An 18,380-nucleotide genomic window follows, 5' to 3' on the forward strand; every position below is an offset into this window, starting at 1 on the left:
TGTGCCTAGAAATGTACACACCATAAATACGGAGTCTTGGTCTGTTTGATGCTGCTGGGCAGACTGAGCACAGAGAACCTCTGAGCTCTCCCACTGAACTCTGTGGAGAAAACATCAATTTTCAGGACATTTAATGACTCAAACCTGGATACAGCTTATTATGCTGCTCTGATTACTGTATTTCAAATTCTCACCTGTGATCAACAGATTGTCCAACTTTAAATTCAATAAGGCGAACCTTAGAGTGGTCACTCTTCATGGACACACAGCTGGGTACAGGAGAGGGTGATCATCTCCAGCAGTTGAAATTCTGAAATTAAATATATTTGCAGATTATAGATTCTGAATTTTTTAATGAAGAAGAAAGAGTAGATGTAATTTTAAGGATTTTAACAAAATAATTGAACTTTTTTGTGGAAAAACCATATCAGACACACATTATTATTCAAAGTAGAGTATTATATATACATCTTAAAACATTTCTGGAGGGGATTTTTAAGGTTTTCCCAATTTGGGTGATGTAGTCCCATGACCTGCAACTTCCTGACGGGTTTCATTTTTTTGAAAAAGAGGAACAGAGGCAAGCATTATGGTACATGAATATCACAGGGCACTGGTGACAATGTTGGTTGGAGGTGTTTTGATGACAACTAAGAAATTATGACCAAATTGCATCCGAGTACTTCATTTTTTGAATTATTATTTTAAGTTCTCAAGTGTCTGGCAAAAAAAGGAAAAAGCCACTGAGAAAGAAATCATACCATTCAGTAATAGATCTGTTGGCCATGTTGTAGCAGTTTTATCTGTGGAGAAGCCCAGACAAAAACAGTTGACTGAAAATGTCTTGGTTAATGTGGACCAACCCCGGCAATTTGTCTAGTGTTATTTTATAGAATGTAACTGTGACGTGTTATGTGTATTGGTTGTATGTGAAAGTAGAGAACATTGCTAGAAGAATGTTTTAGTTATCCGGTCTAAAACATTTAAAATTGCTGTATGATATATGCATTTCCACCACAGCCTCACAGCAGGTGTAGCCCCGCCAAGCTCACTGAGAGCCAACTCCCTTTGCGTAACTACCGCCACCACAATGTCCACAATTACTTAACTAAAACTTGAGCATTATTGATAAAAGGTAAAAGTAAGTATATTAAATGATTGTTATTACTATGCATCAACATGTATGCAGCTGGTGGAGCCATTTTTAAATAATTTACATATGGTTGTATTGTTCATTTTAGTTAGATTAGTTAAAAAAATTAAACTGCAAAGTAACCAGTAGCTCTATTTCTCAGATAAATGTAGCAGAGTAACAGTAAAAACAGATATAATATGGAAATACCCAAATAAAGTAGAGTACAAGCACCTCAAAATTCTATTCAATACAATACATCCTACTACAACTACCTCTATTATTATTACAAACAAACAGATTGCTGAACTGTTCTGAAATCTAACATTAGCTTTTCATACACAAATACTACCTTTAACAAAGATTTCTGCTTTTTAGTGTCAAATCAATTAAAAATTAGATCAAAGATAATCTGAAAGTCATTCAAGTCTAGAACTCTGTTACCTTACCTTCGAATGTAGAAAATAATCTGCGTGATAACATTATGGAAGTGAAAGCTGACAACTTCAAACAGGAAATCAAACAGAGGGAGACAGAAACACACACACACAGAAAGAATGACACAGAAACAGGGAAGTAGTCAAACCACTCTTCTGAAAAACAGATTTTGTTTGATAGGATCATAATTAATGTCATTTTCCAGGGTATATTAGGATTGACTGTTCCTCTTTCTGTCAACCCTCAACACTAAACCAGTTTTCTGGGCAGGTACAATATGTACCTAGATAGAGAAGATAAAAATAGTTAGAGTAGTATATAGTAGAGTATAAATTGGCTCCAATATAGTTGTGATGTTACAAATCATGCTCATAGGCAGCAGCAGTTATCACATCTTGAGGCTGAAGTGTAATTGACGGCCGCTAGATGCTCCAACTGACTCCCAATCAAAAAAGTCTCAACTTCTCCTTAGAAATATTAAGTCAATCATTGTTTTCAATGAGTCATTATGGTCTCAATCTCTTAATTCAGGCCCTCTAATAAGTGTGCTGGTGGTTATTTTGGAAATTATTGCTCCATTAATAAGATTTTTCTGCTGTGTGGGTGTTGATTGACAGCTGTGATTGACAGTTGACTCACCTGCTGAGTTGCACTATTGTCGCAATATTTCACTAAGTTTAATGTTACTTGGTTTGATACCTGCCATGTTAACATGATTTAGTAAGTTAGCGTAAGCTTGGGTCTAAGGTAGCAGGGCATATTTCCAGAGCGTGAAAGGCAACACCCCACACTCCTTATCTGGAAGGTCCTGGTGCCAAACAGAAAAGATGGCACCAACCAAAAGCTGCAACTCTGGGCTTCAAAGCAGCTCCAATGCAAACCAACATGTGACGTCACATCTCGCTACGCCCATCTTTATATACAGAATATGGAACACACCTTAAACTGTAGGTGAGCACAAAGAAACTTTCCTCCTTCAGCAGATGAATGTGAAAACAAACTCTCCATACATCATCCTGCACAGAGAAACTCAAACATTCAAGTGAAGTAATGATAAGAAAAACTTTTTTTTTTTTATTGGAGGGAGACTTTAAATAAATGCTTTTGTTTATTTGTTGGTGTTATGGTGAAGTCTATTTCTTCATCAATTCATGTTTAGCCTTACACTGGCCCTTTGTACCACAACCAATCATCTTCTGTGATGCTTAACTATGATTTAACCCCACAGCCAGTTATCTCTGCAGCACCTAAACATAACCTAAACTAAGCCATAATCCCATCCATGGGAAAAAACAGAAAAACGAAACCTAATTCTGGGAGCGTAACATTTCTCACAAAACGTATTTGCTGGTGGAAATTAGTACATCAACATAATTTATGAACATACATGCAAACATTCAGCATTTAAACATGATAAGGAATTCCCCAACATGAACTCAGCTGTGTTGACACAAGAGGGCATCTCTGCTCTTATGTAGCACTGACATGTTCTCACTGCTTTTAGATCCTGTTACAGTTGCTCAGCGGTGTGTTAAGTAACAAAGTGGATGCTTGTGTGGGTTGAAGATTACATCACACCCTCATAATTCAGGGTCGTCAAGTGCAATCCAATCTAAACACTTACCACCACGTTCCAAATATACTGCTGTCAGTGCTGCTGCCAACCCGCTGTCTGTCTGGCTGTGTGTCAGACGCTCCACTGACCCGACGACTCTCATGGATCCTAAAACTGAAACAGAAAATTAACAGTCTGCTATTTTAGAGAATGGTTGAGCATATTTTGTAGTTGGGAAAAACCCAAAACAATAATTCATTGTTGGTCGTTTTCATATCCAGTATAAGGAGTACAGTATGTTGGCAGTGTTTTTCCCATGGGGTTTTCTCTAATCTAGTCTGATCTAATTGCTTGTAATCTGGTCTAATCTGATTTTTTCTGATCTAATCTAATCAAAGCTCATCTACTCTGTGCTCAAGTTGAATATATTCAGAAAATACAGCTGGCTACAGTTTCATACATTTTGATTTCTCCAAATTGGATCTTTCTCAAAAAACAAAGAAACAACCATTTCAGCGAGCTGTATGCTGTGAATAACTTTCAATTTTCTTCACATCTCATCGTTTGTGTTATTAACCATTTTATTGTTCTGTCACTTTTGGCTGCTGCACATTTATCCATCCAATGTCTGCATAGTTTCTCCTTATTTTATCCCCCTTTGCTGTAATTAAAGGCTACATACACTCGCTTGACAGTTTATTAAGTACATCTACATAAAACTACTGTAGACCTCCAATAACTGAAGGTTATAATCAGTTTTTATTTTATTTGTTTTGGAGAGGTGTTGATTTATTTTATGGTCATTTTGGACGCTGTACATAGTTTGTGGTGCTGTTGGACAGTGTTGGGTTATACTGAGATGTGTTTCTAATATTTTTTCCATCCCATTTACACTACCTAAACATATTATAACACCTCCATTTTCCCAGTTTTTATCGAAATTTACATAGTTCAGTGTCTCATTGTACGGTCAAATTAAAGCATTGAACAAATAACCAATTATAGATTTAAAAAAAAGGAATCTTTTTGTTCAACAACATTTTATTAAAACTTTCAACTCATCAAAGTAGCCACTTTTTGCAGATGTAACAGCTGAACACACAATTCTTTCTACAATGGAAATCAAATATCGTAGGAAAGTTTTTCCCCAAACTGTTGCAGTGAAAATTCATTAAAAACTGGAAAAATTGGGACGTTCTAAAACTTTTGACCAGTAGTGTAATTTCGACTGGAAATTAGGAAAGCAACCTCAGTGTCCTCTTTAAAATCTCTATGAAAGACTTATTTTTATAGATTGGCTTTATACTGGCTTTTAATTTAGTTATTTAATTTAATTTAATTTAATTAATTCACATATTTTCTCTTGTAATCTCTGTGCCCTGTGAGTGTTTTTTACTTTGCTCTTATGTCTGCAGTCACTTTGTAAACATATCTTTGAAAAGTGCTATATAAATAAATGTTACTATTATTATTAATTTAGGCAGACTAAATATTACACCTCCCAGTATGAGCTGATACAGTTCAACAGCACAACAAACTACAGTCTCTAAAATTACCATAAAATAAATCAACGCCTCTCAAAAAGAGTTTAAATAAAATCATAAAGGATTTATTGCAGGCCAGCAGTAGTGTTATATAGGTGTACCTAATAAACTGGAGAGTGTAAATAAACCTGACTGAACTGAGGAGCAGTTAGTTCATGATGACCCAAAACGCTCCATGTAAACTCCCCCAGACTCAGAGCAAACAGGGACTTAATGTCGACTGTACATGTGGCACCACAGGTACGTGCTGTTCTCAGGTTCATAAGATTATCCCTGAAAATACCCCTCCTCAGCTCCATTAGCGGCTTTGGGTATGAGCGCAGCAGGTATATAAAGGAAGTGACTGAGGGAGAACACAGAACAGAGAGACTGCAAAAAGAAAGAGAACCTTCTCTTTGTTTTGCACTTCTTTCTTCGCTCAGACCTTCCAGGCAGCTTCTCTTCGCCGACCAGACAGCCACCAAACTAACACGCAGGTGAGACTCAACAGCACACACTGTAGATGCAGTCTGCAATGACTTTGCTTTATAAAGGGACATTTCAAAAGTTCATGACAAATATTTAAGCTTGGAGTTATAAAGTCTCTTTTTTTCTATAAGTTGATTGGCGGTAAAAAGACGTTAGCACATTGTATCTGCAATAATTGTTGGCATTTTTAGCACATTTTCATTTTCAGAACACCAAACTTGCTGCATTCTACAAGTGTTTTGGTGTTTATATCTTTGCACTGGAACATTTTCACTTGTGTTTAACATTTATTAAACAAGAAGTAAGTCAACAGTTGGATGTTCATCTAATGTGTTTTTATGTTCACATTTGACATTTTTCTGTTTATCAATGATAATGATATATTTGGGTCCCTGCTGGGTTTGTTCTGGCGGAGGAGTTCAGGATTCTTTACTGTTTAGTGATTCAGTTTGCTTTTTTATTGCTGTTGATCTTAATCAACTGATACATAACCTAACAAATTATTAACAGTTATTTAAAGCATGTTAACACACTGGTTTTAATTTAATGCTTTTTTTACACAATATATTATTTCAGTATTTCCTTCTGTTCCTTTTCTGCTTTTTCTTTTTTTCGTGTGATAACATGAATCTTTGTTGTTTTCATAGAAATGAACGCCGCAGCAGCACCTGGAGGCACCAAGGCCGCCCCTCCCAAGTTCAAGCAGAAGGAAACCAGGCAGTTCAAGAGCAAGGCTCCCAAAGCTGGACAGAAGGGGTGAGATGGAGGGAATAAAAAACAGAGCAAATGATTCATTACAACTGTAAGATAATCTCAACACAAGTCTTTGTCCTTTTCTTAGATTTGATGATGTTCCAGGGATGGACGGCCTTGGAGGTAACTATCAATCAAAGTGATAACTGATTATAAATGATTTTAAAGTAGTAGATAAAGGCAAGTTGCATTCATCTGTGGTTCCTCTCCTGTAGATGCGGCGGTCGTCTGCCCCTGGGAAGCTTTTGGTGACATGGAGCTGAGTGATCTGGCCCAGTTTGGCATCGTCTAGACCATATGCCATATGGAAATGGTTTATTTGTGGTGGCTGCAATCCAGCAGCTTTTTTTTCCTCTCCTCTTTTGAGCCTGAATGGGAACCATTTAGGAACGACTGATGGACTGAGAGGGATTTTGTTTTCTCCCCTCGATAAGAGGAGGAAGAAGCTCTTGGACAGCAGCTCCCAAGAATGACTTTTCTCCCGTCTTGGGCCGCTACATCTCACCACCTGGAAGTTTGATCATCTCACTGAGCACTATAATGTCTCTGGTTACATCTGAATGAGATCTCAGTTGAGGCCTTGTTGTCCTGTGTAGCCCAGCACTTGTGTAAAAGTGTCACACACTGTACCGCTGCTTGGGTTTAACTATTACGATGATCAGGGATCAACTGAGAATCAACACATATTTCATTTAATGTGGGTAAATTAAATCAGTAATCACAAATCACTCACACAGAAAATGTAAATATTTTTTGTGCATATATCTATCTATCTATCTATCTATCTATCTATCTATCTATCTATCTATCTATCTATCTATCTATCTCATCAAGTAGAGTTGTTTACTGTGTGGTTAATGCTGTATATCTTATAATAAATTATATTTTGATCACATTATTTTGTCTGTCTCTCCATTCTGAGCATCATTCTCCCTCTTCGTGTAAATCTACAATGATGTTGTATTAAGCTGTTCACATGATAAGTGAAAAAAATAGATCTAAAAAGAGATCTAAATCAGAAACACGGGTGACTGGGTACTGGTTCCAATCAATCAAATCAATCCATTTATTTAATATAATTTCCATCCTGAGGTCTCAAGGTGGAAAATGAGGTATGAGAAGAGAGCATGTGATTCCACCTTTTCTGGAATAGTCCTGGTGAGCCTCTGATAGAATATTTGATCTTCTCTAAATGTGAAAATGAGAAATGGTCCTTGAGCCATGTGGTGCAATGAGGAGGATTTCAACTTTTCCAATGCAGTATCAATCTTCTACAAGCAACTGAAGGAGAGAAATTCAGCACATCAGCTTTGGCCGATTTGAAGCCCACAGCACCCTGATCTTCCATAACACCAAAAATCAAAATTAGAGGGCTGGGTTTTACAGACACATGTAGGGCCTTTATTTTCTTTGTGTTCAAAATAAGGACCAGAATACCTCCATCAAACATTTTTGGCATGTTTCCCAGCGTTTCACCAACGTACAGTTCCCTTCTTGTAACCTGACATAATGTAAAGGTGGAACAATGATATTATGTGTAACCACATAGTTCTATATGCTTTGTTGTTATGATTTGTTGTAAGATTTTACAACTTCTAAACCTCAAATTATTATATTTCCTTTTATTTCATGTAGAAGGAGCTGGGAGTAACCTACTGCTTTTATTTGAACATGACTCCAGTTTTAGAGGATACAATATGTTAGATCTTTCAATTGGTTAATTGGTGTGTTATGACTTGCACCTGTATCTTCATAAATTCACCATCAACTGCAACATATTATAAATAACTTAACAAAGCCGAAATGGAAGTTTCCCAGTTTCATCAGTCCATCTGTGTGATGGCTCTTTGAAGTCTGCTGCAGGTTAGTGATGCTATAGAAAATCATATCCTCATTAAAAAGCAATACAAGTATTACGCTCATGCCATCATATTCATTTACATTTTCAGGGGATTCATTTTTAACACAAATACTCCTTCTCTCAAGAGTTGTTATATTAGTTACACATTAGTTTAACATTTATTAAAGGAACTGTGTGACATTTGGAAACTACTCTACTACTTATTTGCTTTCTTGGCAAGATTAAGATGAGAAGGTGCATTTCTATAGACATACAGTATTTTCACTGCCCTAGTTCATCTTATTTACATCAGTTGTTTTACACAATGAGCTAGGAGAAACGCAATTTCATCCTGCTGTGCACTCCTCATTGTATGCTCTTTAATGACAATCAAATTCACTTTTGACTGTTTCGATATCTCTCATGTCTGTGCGCTGCTTAGCTTAGCATAAAGCATGGAAGGAGATGGAAACAGCTAGCCTGGTTTTCTCCAAAGTAAAAAATATATAATACACCTACCAACACCTCTAAAACTCACTAGTTGTATCTTGTTTATTGTCTCAGTGTCTCAAACCCACCCTGTTACAGATGAGATTCTTTGAACATGTTTATTGTTGGCATGCACACAATTTACTACACATTGTGATGTTGCCTGCCTTGTGAATATTCTATATCTGACTGTATTGCTCTGATGGTGTATAATATCTAATATTTGTTTCCAGAAAATTGGCTGTAATGTAGGTGATTCTTGAAAAAAAACAAAAAAAACAAACAAACAAGAATCTGCTGCATATTTTGTCATAAATAATATATTTATTAGTACTCTATTTGGAGAAAATGATTTGGTGCATTCAAAAAGTGTGTAAAATTCAAAAAATAGATTTTATTGTAGGAAAATAAATATTTAAATGAATACCTTCAAACGTCAAAACTTTTACAACTACAATGTCCCAAATATTCACACTTCCATTAATTACTTATAGCCATCCTAGATTCTTCTAAGGATAAAACACCATGACAATCCTTTTCACTCCCTTGATCACCTTTCTCCACTGTAAACATCTTATACATCTTATATACAGTATACATACAAGAATTTATGTCTACTCAAAGATAAGCTGTCATCTTAAAACACAGGAATTAACTTCTATGTCGGGACAATGTTTACAGGAGAATATGTTTAACATTGCGTTTCTGCAGGTAGATGATCTAACAGGTCTAGACGATGCCGAACTGAGCCAGGTCACTGAGCTCCATGTCACCAAATGCCTCCCAGGGGCAGACCACCGCAGAGTCTGCAGGAGAGGACGACAAAAAGATTAACTTAATGAGATTAGTCACAGAAAAAAATAAAAAGGAGAAAAGTTATTCCAATACATTTAACCAGTATCTTATTGTATCTAAGTGTTTAATCTATGATCACAATGAACAAATATACCTCCAAGACCCTCCATGCCTGGAACATCATTATCAAACCTGTGAAATAAGCAAAAATTAGATGCATTAATTGTCACAGTACAACATTTGTGGTGTTTCAAACAGTCTCCTCATCACTCCACACAGATCTGATGTTTTCAGCTCTTCAGTGGAGGTTTGAGTGATGTTTAAGTCACATGCTTCGTGTACGTCATCATTTATTCACTAAGTCTGGTTACATTCATGCACTTTGTCACATTTTGCTTTTCTGACTCAGCCAAGTTTAAAACCTATATAAAAAAAATTAATTTTCAGCATTTCCACTCAAATTTTTTATGTGCACATTGAAAATGTGAATAAAATGAGGTGGATGGAGATGCACCTCTCATGAGTGTGTCTCACCCTTTCTGTCCAGGTTTAGGAGCTTTGCTCTTGAACTGTCTGCTGTCCTTCTGTTTGAACTTGGGAGGAGCGGCCTTAGTGCCTTCTGCTGCTGCGTTCATTTCTATTGAGTGAGAAACAAAAAGGATTGGGGAACTTTATCTGTCATGTCATCTGGGTCAGATAAATGTAGCAGTCCTAACAGTGAAGTTACAGTGAACATTAAACGCCTCAGTATGCTTCAAACAAACTAGATCATGCAACAAGATGCCAAACTAGTCTCAGAGTGTTTACTTTGAATTAAATCTCTCTTCAAGAACTCATGGAGATAACTTTTATTAACTCAAATATCTCCTCAAAAGAACTGGTGGTGCTGCACTGAGTTGTCCAAATGAAAAGTGACAAGTAGTTTTATGAAGAATGAAAAACGAGAGTTTGAGAAAGAAGTTCAGCTTGGCTATTTCAGAAAATTCAAACAATTGTATAATGGAGCAGACAAATGGGATTTGTTAGAAGATCCGATGAGCACTTTGTCTGAAGCACATTGAGGCCTTAAGATAAAGAGATTACTGTAAGCCAGACCACTGCCCCAAAGCACAGCACTAAAAGGCAGCAGACACAAGGAGAAAGAGTCATGACATCAGAGTATTGAGATGGTGTGAAAAGCTTAGAGCTACAACACCTATTTTCCTACAGTTTCCAAAACAAAATCTTTTTTTTTGGTGTAAAACCCTGTCCAACATTAAACTTCACAGGAGCACACACTCGAGGCAGGTGAAAAGAGTGTGTGGAGGAACCAAACTTTCAGAAAATACTGCGTCACTATGATATCTGTGTGTTTAAGATTACTCTCATAAATTGTTACAGACTGTTGCTCCTGGTGCTCTTTCTATGATGGATAGTTGAGTTTTTAGGCGTGTTCTTGTTTCTTTATCCTTGTTTCTCCCGCCATGGCACATGCAGCAGGACAGACTGAATAGGCAGTGTTCAAATTCCAACTCAGTATTTGATTGGAGGCACAAAGTTGTGCACAAATGATTCGCCAACGTGTTTAATTTGACATTTTTTTGTAGAAATGCAAGCAAGACTTTGTCAGATTTAAATGGGTTCGGTTTGGGTGGGTATAAGACTGCATATTGACTTGTTTTACCCATGATTCTACTTTGTCTCTATTTTTGACTTTCGTTCTGCTGCTTACCCAAAGGTGAGGCCCACTGCACGTGCCTGCCGGCCATTCACAAACTGCAAGACAAATAGATTCATAAATACATACAGCACTCTCTACTTATGCTGACAATGTGATCTTTCAGCACCATGTGTGATTTCAATCCATAAATAGCAATAGATCGTTGGCTGGTTTTGTTAGCAAAGTGGAAACCAGCTACATTACCCGTTTTATTATTTACAGTGTTAACTTTCTTCATAAAAATCTACTCAATATGTCTCAAACTACATGTCACTACCACAGAAAACATGTCAACATGGATGAAAAATAAAGTCTCTTACCATAAGCGTCAGTTTGTTGTCTCGTCCAGAGAGGAGTGAACTGTTTAAAGAGTTCTCTCTCTTCATTCCCACCATTTATATGCGGCTTAGTCTTGTATGTAATCCAGTCATTCATAATGCCTGTCCTAGGGGTGGGGGTATTTTCAGACAGCCTTATGGATAAGCCTGCTCAGGTGTGCAGACGTGTTTGATGTCACAGTTTTCACATTGTGTAATGTTCATACATTATGTAAGTATGTTTAGAGGTATGCAGAGATGTTCATGTATGAGTGTAGTCTGTAAAAAATAGAAATAGAAATACAAATAGAATGTGACAATATCCCTGATTTTACTTATTCACTATTCATTGTGAACTTTATTGGGAATTGCATGTAGAAGACTTATGTCAGACAGCACAATCAAAAATCTGTTTTGAACAACAATAACTGTTTAAACTGAACTTTTTTTTGTCCATGTAATGTATGATAGTCAGCTCTTAGTTTTTGACCATTTACCTACTTTTTATGCTGCACTGTGAGGTACTGTTGTTAGAGCCTCATTGGATACAGGAATTCTAATCAGACGTGAAGAAAACACTACAAAACATATTATAGAATAAATAACGTGATAAAGTTCTTTGGACCGATGGAAAATCTACACAAACATGACATAATGCATAAGTTCTTCTATTTCAGACCAGGTCCGAATACACCTGAGGATTAATAAACCTGAGACAGAGTCTCAGTCTCAGTCGAAGAGAGCAGTATCTGTCATTTTCTTGCACTTCTCAGTTCACTCTTCCTGTCCACCTCAAGAAACACATTTTTGACACCAGTGATACAGCTGGATCTGATTAGAATTCATATAATTTGGTTTGTCTTACAATTACTAGGAACTGGGTGGCTCCAGGAAGACCTTGACTACATAGTATAGTACAGTATATCTTGTCAAAATCATAAATTCAACCCTATCAGATCAATTACAGGCTTGATCAGAAATGAAATGAGGCAAAACAAATATTAAACAGCTGCAAATGTGGGAATGGAAACTGACTAAGAAATACTCCCCACCAGATAGTGAGTATCATTGCTGACTTAGCACTGAATTAACCCTTTTTAACGTGAGAGCTTCGCTCGTAGTGATGAACCTACAGAGAATATCAGTGACTCTGCAGTTGTTTTCAGAGAAAACCAGTAAAAAGCTGCTGTACACTACCTGCTCAGCACCAAACGGCGAACAGACACAGTTAGCTGTAGACTAGCTGGTGAACATAGTGGAGCATTTATTTTTAGCTTTAAAGAGCCAGATATTTCCCTCAGGAGTTGGTAGAGAGTAAAAACAGAGCTAAAAGAGAGTGAATATTGGACTTACATTCACCAGGTGGACAGAAACACGACTCCACATGAATGATAATGTTGCTCCGTGACTGCTGGATGTGGAAATAAGCAACTGTTTACTAACAAGTTCAACATATCAACTTAAAAGCTGATGATATGTCATTGTTGTGTTCACTACTTGTTTCCCCAAAACTACTTATGGATTTGGTGTATCATAGAGTGAGTCATTTTGGGAAAAGTGATGTTTTTATATTATATGATCTCCTAACTTAAAGGCTGAAACGATGACGCATTCAGTCAATCATTCAGTCTCTGATGCTGTTCACAGGATCCTGTAAAGCAGATTCACACAGTTTGCATGTTCCTTGTTATGCAAAGGTCTCATGAGTATGAGAGATTATAACTTTTACTCCCTTATTTTCACATTGTGCTATTCTCCATGTATGAGCCCTAAACTACAGCGAATAGTGATCATATCTTTTATTTTGTCATTTGATCATCAGTTACAAGTATATAAAACTCCCAAAACAACAAACTATTGTCAATTTACTTTTTTCCCCTCAGTCAGTTGCCTTTTGGAGACTGTAGTTTTTAGATTTTAATGGGAAACATTGCAAGAAAAAACAGAATGCTAGACGCTTGAATTTCAATACCTCAAACTAAAATAAGATCATTTTCACATGTCGTCTGACCCTCTGACAGCTTTGTGATTATCCTAAACTGATCAAGCTTACTCATAAGCCAGCACTCAAAATACCCCTCAGCCCTCATTGTTGTTTGACCACCAGGTTATCGACGAGCTTTAAGTGGGAGGTGGTTAAACCAAGGCTATAAAAGCAGGGTGAGGATGCAGCGATGACACAGAATAGAGACACTGCAAGAAGAAAGAAGACTCCATCTTTGTCTTGCAGCTGATTCTTTGCTTCTTCTCTGCAAAGAGACATTTCTTTGACGTCCAGTCCTCCAGCAAACCAAGTAAGTGCATTTTTTCTGAGAAAAGTAGTGAGCTCAAAGTGCACGTAGTTAGTCTGGAGAATTGTTTTCCAACAAGCCAAGTTAGAAAACAGATAAGAAAGCATAAAAATAAAGATTTTTTCCTGATTAGCTGCATTTATGCATATGACAGGTCTCTCTTTTATACTTTTAATGGTATGTATAGTAGCTTGGTATTAAAAATAACAAAACATATGTGAAGTTTTTACATCTTTCTGCAAAGTTTAAACCTCTGATGTATGACAACAGCTAAATAATGGTTTGTAATTTGTAATAGATGAGTTTAAAGTCTTATTAGAACTTTAAAGTTTGTTTTACTCAGTTTTCTCGATAACCACCTCAGTCTATATATTATAAATCATGATACATCAGACACTGAAATACATCGTTCACTTGTTAATCTGCAACTATCTGATCTCGTTTCATTCATACTGCTTATCAAAAAATGTCCCATTTTACGTGACAAAACATGAGACCAAAGCTATTCTACTGCTGCGTTTCTTTAACTTTAGCATCTCTCCAACTCAATATGACCTTTACTTAATATGAGAATATTAAATCTGAAGTTTAAAGTTGAAAATGAACACAGATATGACTGAAAGACTAAATTATTCCTTAATTGACTGAACTGTTGGCATGTTGTTTGTATGTGTATGTATATACAGTATGTGTGTTCTGGTCTCTCTTTTAAAAGATATTTTGATCTTAATGATACTTCCTGATTAAATAAAGTTAAACTAAATCAGCCAACAACAAATATAATAGTTAATGAATGTATTCAGCAAGTAAAATTACCACATTTTTCTCCTGATTACTTTGTTTTTCCTTTTTTCGTGCAAACAAAATTGTTCTTTGTAGGCTTTTTTCAAACTTAATTTACCATTCCAAGATCCTTTTTATATTCTGGTAACAATAATGACTGATATGTGTTATTATCTTTGACATTTTATTAATTGAATAATCTATTTAAGATGTCCTCTGTATCTTCTATGAGAAGGTGGAGACATGCCATAAGAAGCTTCTTTGAATATTTGCCAGTTATGCTGCTGATCCTCGTGGGGTGACTTAGGGATTGACTGCTGGTTTAGGGATATTCAGCTGCTAAATTTGTTGAATATTATCTTTGAAAAATAGATTATAATCCTCTCTGTAATCCAGCCTTGTCCCAGACCATGAGATGGATCAATGAGATCTTGTTTGGTGGCAGAAGTTGATCCTCAGGTGATGCACACTGATCCCTGACTCACCAACTTGCCGACCTCTGGCTTTAGGACTGACACAAATAGGATTAGCTTTGTAAAATATGCTTATTAAAAGTACACAGATAAGAAGCTGTTGATGAGAGGACAAGTTATAAATAGAAATTACATAAACAAAGAAGTTTGAAAACATAAGAGGATTTTGTGGGGGAGCAGCAGCACATGTCCATTTCATCTCTAGTTTAAAATAGATCATCCAGGCTGAAGAAGATGAGTGGAATAAATATGTATTTTTCTTTGTGATCAAAAGTCTCCAAGATGAACGCAGCAGCAGCAGGTGAAGGAGGAAAGGCCGCTCCTCCCAAGTTCAAGCAGAAGGAGACCAGGCAGTTCAAGAGCAAGGCTCCCAAAGCTGGACAGAAGGGGTGAGCAGGATCATCTTCTTTACTTATACATCATGATATTCATCCGACAACTCTCATACTGGCAGAATATCTCACTTTTGCTTCTAATGTTCTTTCAAAAAGGTTTGACAACGACGTCCCAGGGATGGAGGGTCTCGGAGGTGAGGATGAATTTCATATTTAACCTGCAGCTGCTAAACGTTTAGATGTTGAGTCTGGACTCACATTGTGGTCTCTCTCTGCAGACTCTGCGGTGGTCTGCCCCTGGGAGGCGTTTGGTGACATGGAGCTGAGCGACCTGGCTCAGTTTGGCATCGTCTAGACATGTCAGAGGAGGGTCTCCTCCCACCCTGGTCCTGGACAGATGTGATTTCACAGTGTTTCTACGCTTCGTCAAGTGCTGAATATGAACGTGAACGAGTGATTTCATCGAGCGTCGGTGCAACAGTCGCTGTGGGACAGATCTCTGCAGGCTCAGGGTCATACGGAGACTTTTTCTTGCAATCAGCCCTGCCATAATCAAAAAAATCTACCTTTGTGTTTTAGAATATATCTGAAATTTATTTTTAATCATAAAGTATTTTCTATATTTTTCTAGGTGCTCTCTAAATATATATATATATATATATATATATATATATATATATATATATATATATATATATATATATATATATATATATATATATATATATATAATAAATATAATAAACATAGATTAGACTACTGAATGTCATTCAGCTTTTATCCATAAATTAAATTTCAGAAAGCTCTACCTACACTCATTCTCCAACAGAAATGAAACATATGTTTTATTTTCTTTAGTTCACATGTGACTGCACTGTTGTATAAGTACAATAAATGTCAGTGTATGCATAAAGTATATATTATCATTTGTATAAAAGTTATTTTCCTCAGTCCATTTGTTTTCATGGTTTTCCTCCAGTTGCCAACAAGTTACAAGATATTTATCTGTTGACTTTTAACTACAGCCTGACAAATATATCAGCTGAAATGATATTTTTGATATTTGATTATTGGTATAGAGTGGATATTATAGCTTTTTACAGATTATTATATTGGTATGTGTTTGACAATGAGTAACAAGGAAATGCCAAAGATATGTATGAGATCATTTAGAAACTGTGTTTCCATTACATATATTTCTTGTCCAATGAGTTTATTTTCAAAATCTAAAATGTTCCACTCAGTAAATATCTTCTCCACATTTAAAGGATCTCTATCATTATTTCCTTATGTGTTTAAGTTTGCCAGTTTGTTTTTTAATTCTCTTAATATCCAGTATCTGTTGGACTCATTTGGTTGTGATTATTGAAATATAAATTCCATTCATTGATTATTCAAGAAAATACACAGTATGTGTGTCACATCGTATATAGGAAGTTAAACATCATCATCTTTAGATTGTTTTGGTAGCATATGCATGAAAACTTGTTACACATGATGAAGAAATAAGACTCAAAGACACATTCTCACCACAGCTTATCTGTTCATTCAGCACTTCAGTGGGTTTACATTAAAGGAAAGGTGCCACAGTAGGTTATACAATAGTAATGATGTTTAAAAGAACAATCTGGAGGAATACACACCGACCTCAGGCCATAATTATGTTGCATCACATCACCAGGTTGTAACATCATTGGAAGGTATTACAGATAATTTTCATGTATTTATTTTCTTAAGGAATTAAGTCAAAAATTAATGTAAAAAGAAGTTTATTCAAGAAAATAAGATTATAACTTAAGATCTTTATCAACCATTATTGGGAAAAATATGATGCTACTAATTCACTACATTTTAAGGGAAAAATTGTACTTTTTACGCTGTTATGTTTATTTGACAGCTATGTAAAGTAATTAAAATGAGCATCAATATCAAAATGATTCTTAACTATTAATGCATCAGTAATAATAATCCCATAATAAACAATCTGAGAGAGGACATTGTGTTACATAATAATTTTTTACTTTTGATACTTTAAATACATTTTCCTGATAGTACTTTTACTTAAGCAAGATTTTGAATGGATGACTTTCACTTGTAATTAAGTATATTATATATTGCGCTATTAATATTTGAGTATAAGATTTTAATACCTCCACTGCTAACCAACAGGGCAAAAAGGGCAGGTCTCAGGGTGTCACTAAGTTTATGGTAACTGGATTTATTGTATTTTTGTCAGGGACTTTACGCATTAAAGAGAACAATATCAACGAACGCAGGTCTTTTATTATTACTTCTTCTTGTCATCCTGTCTTTTACTACAAATTTCTGCACTGTAGCCAACAAATTAATCCAGCCATGCTCTGCACTTGGCCTGCATTTGTGTTGCTATAATCTGAGCCAAGCCAATCAGCAAGCAGCTTTGAACGAAGCTCAGCCTGATTAAAAGCTGAATTACTGCCAAGTCATGCCAGTATCGGTACCGTTTCTATGCACAGGAAGAAGTGTTACCACAACACTGTGTCCTGGATGTTTGAGATTCTCCCAAACTGTTGTGGGATCCTGCAGCTCTATAGGTACTGTGTAACCATTTCACCTGGCAAATGTGACAAAAGTGTTGAATAATTTTCCAGATGTAGATTTACACCAACTCCTAGCATTGGACAAAACCTGACTAACCTAAACCAAACCACCAGCTCATGTGAAAATTGTAGTGAGAGATAGAGATGGATGCCGATAGCATGATCTCTCACAATATTTGGCATCTGTGTCATGATGCTGTGCAGCAAAAACTGCACTTTTTAGAGATTTTTTTTTTTCCCGTCCCATCATAACAAACACCTGTGTGAGGTTTATGCTGTTTAATCAGCATGTTGATGCTGTATGTCACACCTCTCAGGCAGCTGGCATTGAGTTAAATATTCAAAGACAGACACAATCAACAAATTTGTCTCCATAATCTGAGAGAATTAATTTCGTAGATTGCAAAGAAATGACCAGATATGACATAAACTCCTGTATTATTTGCTTAATACAGCACCTCCAGTTACCATAGAAACTTCCTCTGTGATCAAAAAATATTGTAAGTATTTTTAACTTAAGAAAAGTTTGCATATGATACTTGAAATGATATCCTCACCAGTACATAACACACACTCTGGTGCCACCTATGATAGAGTTCATGGAAAATATCAGGAACATCAAAAATGGAGTAAAACAAAAGTTTGTTCAGTAGCTAATTCTGTTAACATGCATGCTTTCACATAGCTTACTGTTTATCTGTCAAATGTTGACAGAAATATCAACTATTTATTGCATTTGTTTTCTTTATTAATGACCTCATTCACATCAAGGTGCCTGCTGAGGAACTTGCAGTGTATGGAAGCCCAAACCTGCCAAAAACTGAATACATCAAAAAATAATACTGTTGGTTAAATAATTAAAACAGAGAGTAAAAAGAAATATATTACT

The 18,380-nt window shown here is 36.1% G+C and overlaps 3 protein-coding genes across 3 annotated transcripts; 2 read left to right on the forward strand and 1 right to left on the reverse strand.

Annotated features, from left to right (window-relative positions):
* Nucleotides 1–5,014: 5,014 nt before the first annotated feature.
* Nucleotides 5,015–6,785, forward strand: LOC137189084 (retinal cone rhodopsin-sensitive cGMP 3',5'-cyclic phosphodiesterase subunit gamma-like). Its single transcript, XM_067598740.1, has 4 exons — nt 5,015–5,145; nt 5,785–5,893; nt 5,979–6,013; nt 6,106–6,785. The coding sequence occupies exons 2-4, from the start codon at nt 5,787–5,789 to the stop codon at nt 6,180–6,182; spliced, it is 219 nt and encodes a 72-aa protein (XP_067454841.1). The 5' UTR covers nt 5,015–5,145; nt 5,785–5,786; the 3' UTR covers nt 6,183–6,785.
* A 1,727-nt stretch (nt 6,786–8,512) lies between these two features.
* Nucleotides 8,513–11,218, reverse strand: LOC137189089 (retinal cone rhodopsin-sensitive cGMP 3',5'-cyclic phosphodiesterase subunit gamma-like). The gene is made up of 5 exons (XM_067598746.1): nt 11,034–11,218; nt 10,726–10,769; nt 9,549–9,651; nt 9,169–9,206; nt 8,513–9,025 (listed from the first exon to the last, which is right to left on the reverse strand). Exons 2-5 carry the CDS (start codon nt 10,760–10,762, stop codon nt 8,949–8,951), a joined length of 255 nt encoding a protein of 84 aa, XP_067454847.1. The 5' UTR covers nt 10,763–10,769; nt 11,034–11,218; the 3' UTR covers nt 8,513–8,948.
* A 1,974-nt stretch (nt 11,219–13,192) lies between these two features.
* On the forward strand, nt 13,193–15,569 carry LOC137189093 (retinal cone rhodopsin-sensitive cGMP 3',5'-cyclic phosphodiesterase subunit gamma-like). The gene is made up of 4 exons (XM_067598759.1): nt 13,193–13,324; nt 14,852–14,966; nt 15,069–15,106; nt 15,191–15,569. Exons 2-4 carry the CDS (start codon nt 14,860–14,862, stop codon nt 15,265–15,267), a joined length of 222 nt encoding a protein of 73 aa, XP_067454860.1. The 5' UTR covers nt 13,193–13,324; nt 14,852–14,859; the 3' UTR covers nt 15,268–15,569.
* The last annotated feature ends 2,811 nt before the right edge of the window (nt 15,570–18,380 follow it).

The sequence above is a fragment of the Thunnus thynnus genome, chromosome 1 (assembly GCF_963924715.1).
Source record: "Thunnus thynnus chromosome 1, fThuThy2.1, whole genome shotgun sequence".
NCBI lineage: Eukaryota > Metazoa > Chordata > Actinopteri > Scombriformes > Scombridae > Thunnus > Thunnus thynnus.

Excerpts from the sequence above, each read along its gene's own strand:
- LOC137189084 (XM_067598740.1), top strand. The coding sequence starts at position 5,787 with ATGAACGCCGCAGCAGCACCTGGAGGCACCAAGGCCGCCCCTCCCAAG. Across the intron at positions 5,894-5,978 it reads CCCAAAGCTGGACAGAAGGG|ATTTGATGATGTTCCAGGGA; the intron begins GTGAGATGGAGG and ends TCCTTTTCTTAG. Across the intron at positions 6,014-6,105 it reads AGGGATGGACGGCCTTGGAG|ATGCGGCGGTCGTCTGCCCC; the intron begins GTAACTATCAAT and ends CCTCTCCTGTAG.
- LOC137189089 (XM_067598746.1), bottom strand. The coding sequence starts at position 10,762 with ATGGCCGGCAGGCACGTGCAGTGGGCCTCACCTTTGG. Across the intron at positions 9,652-10,725 it reads GCAGTGGGCCTCACCTTTGG|AAATGAACGCAGCAGCAGAA; the intron begins GTAAGCAGCAGA and ends CTCACTCAATAG. Across the intron at positions 9,207-9,548 it reads CCTAAACCTGGACAGAAAGG|GTTTGATAATGATGTTCCAG; the intron begins GTGAGACACACT and ends CTTATTTCACAG.
- LOC137189093 (XM_067598759.1), top strand. The coding sequence starts at position 14,860 with ATGAACGCAGCAGCAGCAGGTGAAGGAGGAAAGGCCGCTCCTCCCAAG. Across the intron at positions 14,967-15,068 it reads CCCAAAGCTGGACAGAAGGG|GTTTGACAACGACGTCCCAG; the intron begins GTGAGCAGGATC and ends TCTTTCAAAAAG. Across the intron at positions 15,107-15,190 it reads AGGGATGGAGGGTCTCGGAG|ACTCTGCGGTGGTCTGCCCC; the intron begins GTGAGGATGAAT and ends CTCTCTCTGCAG.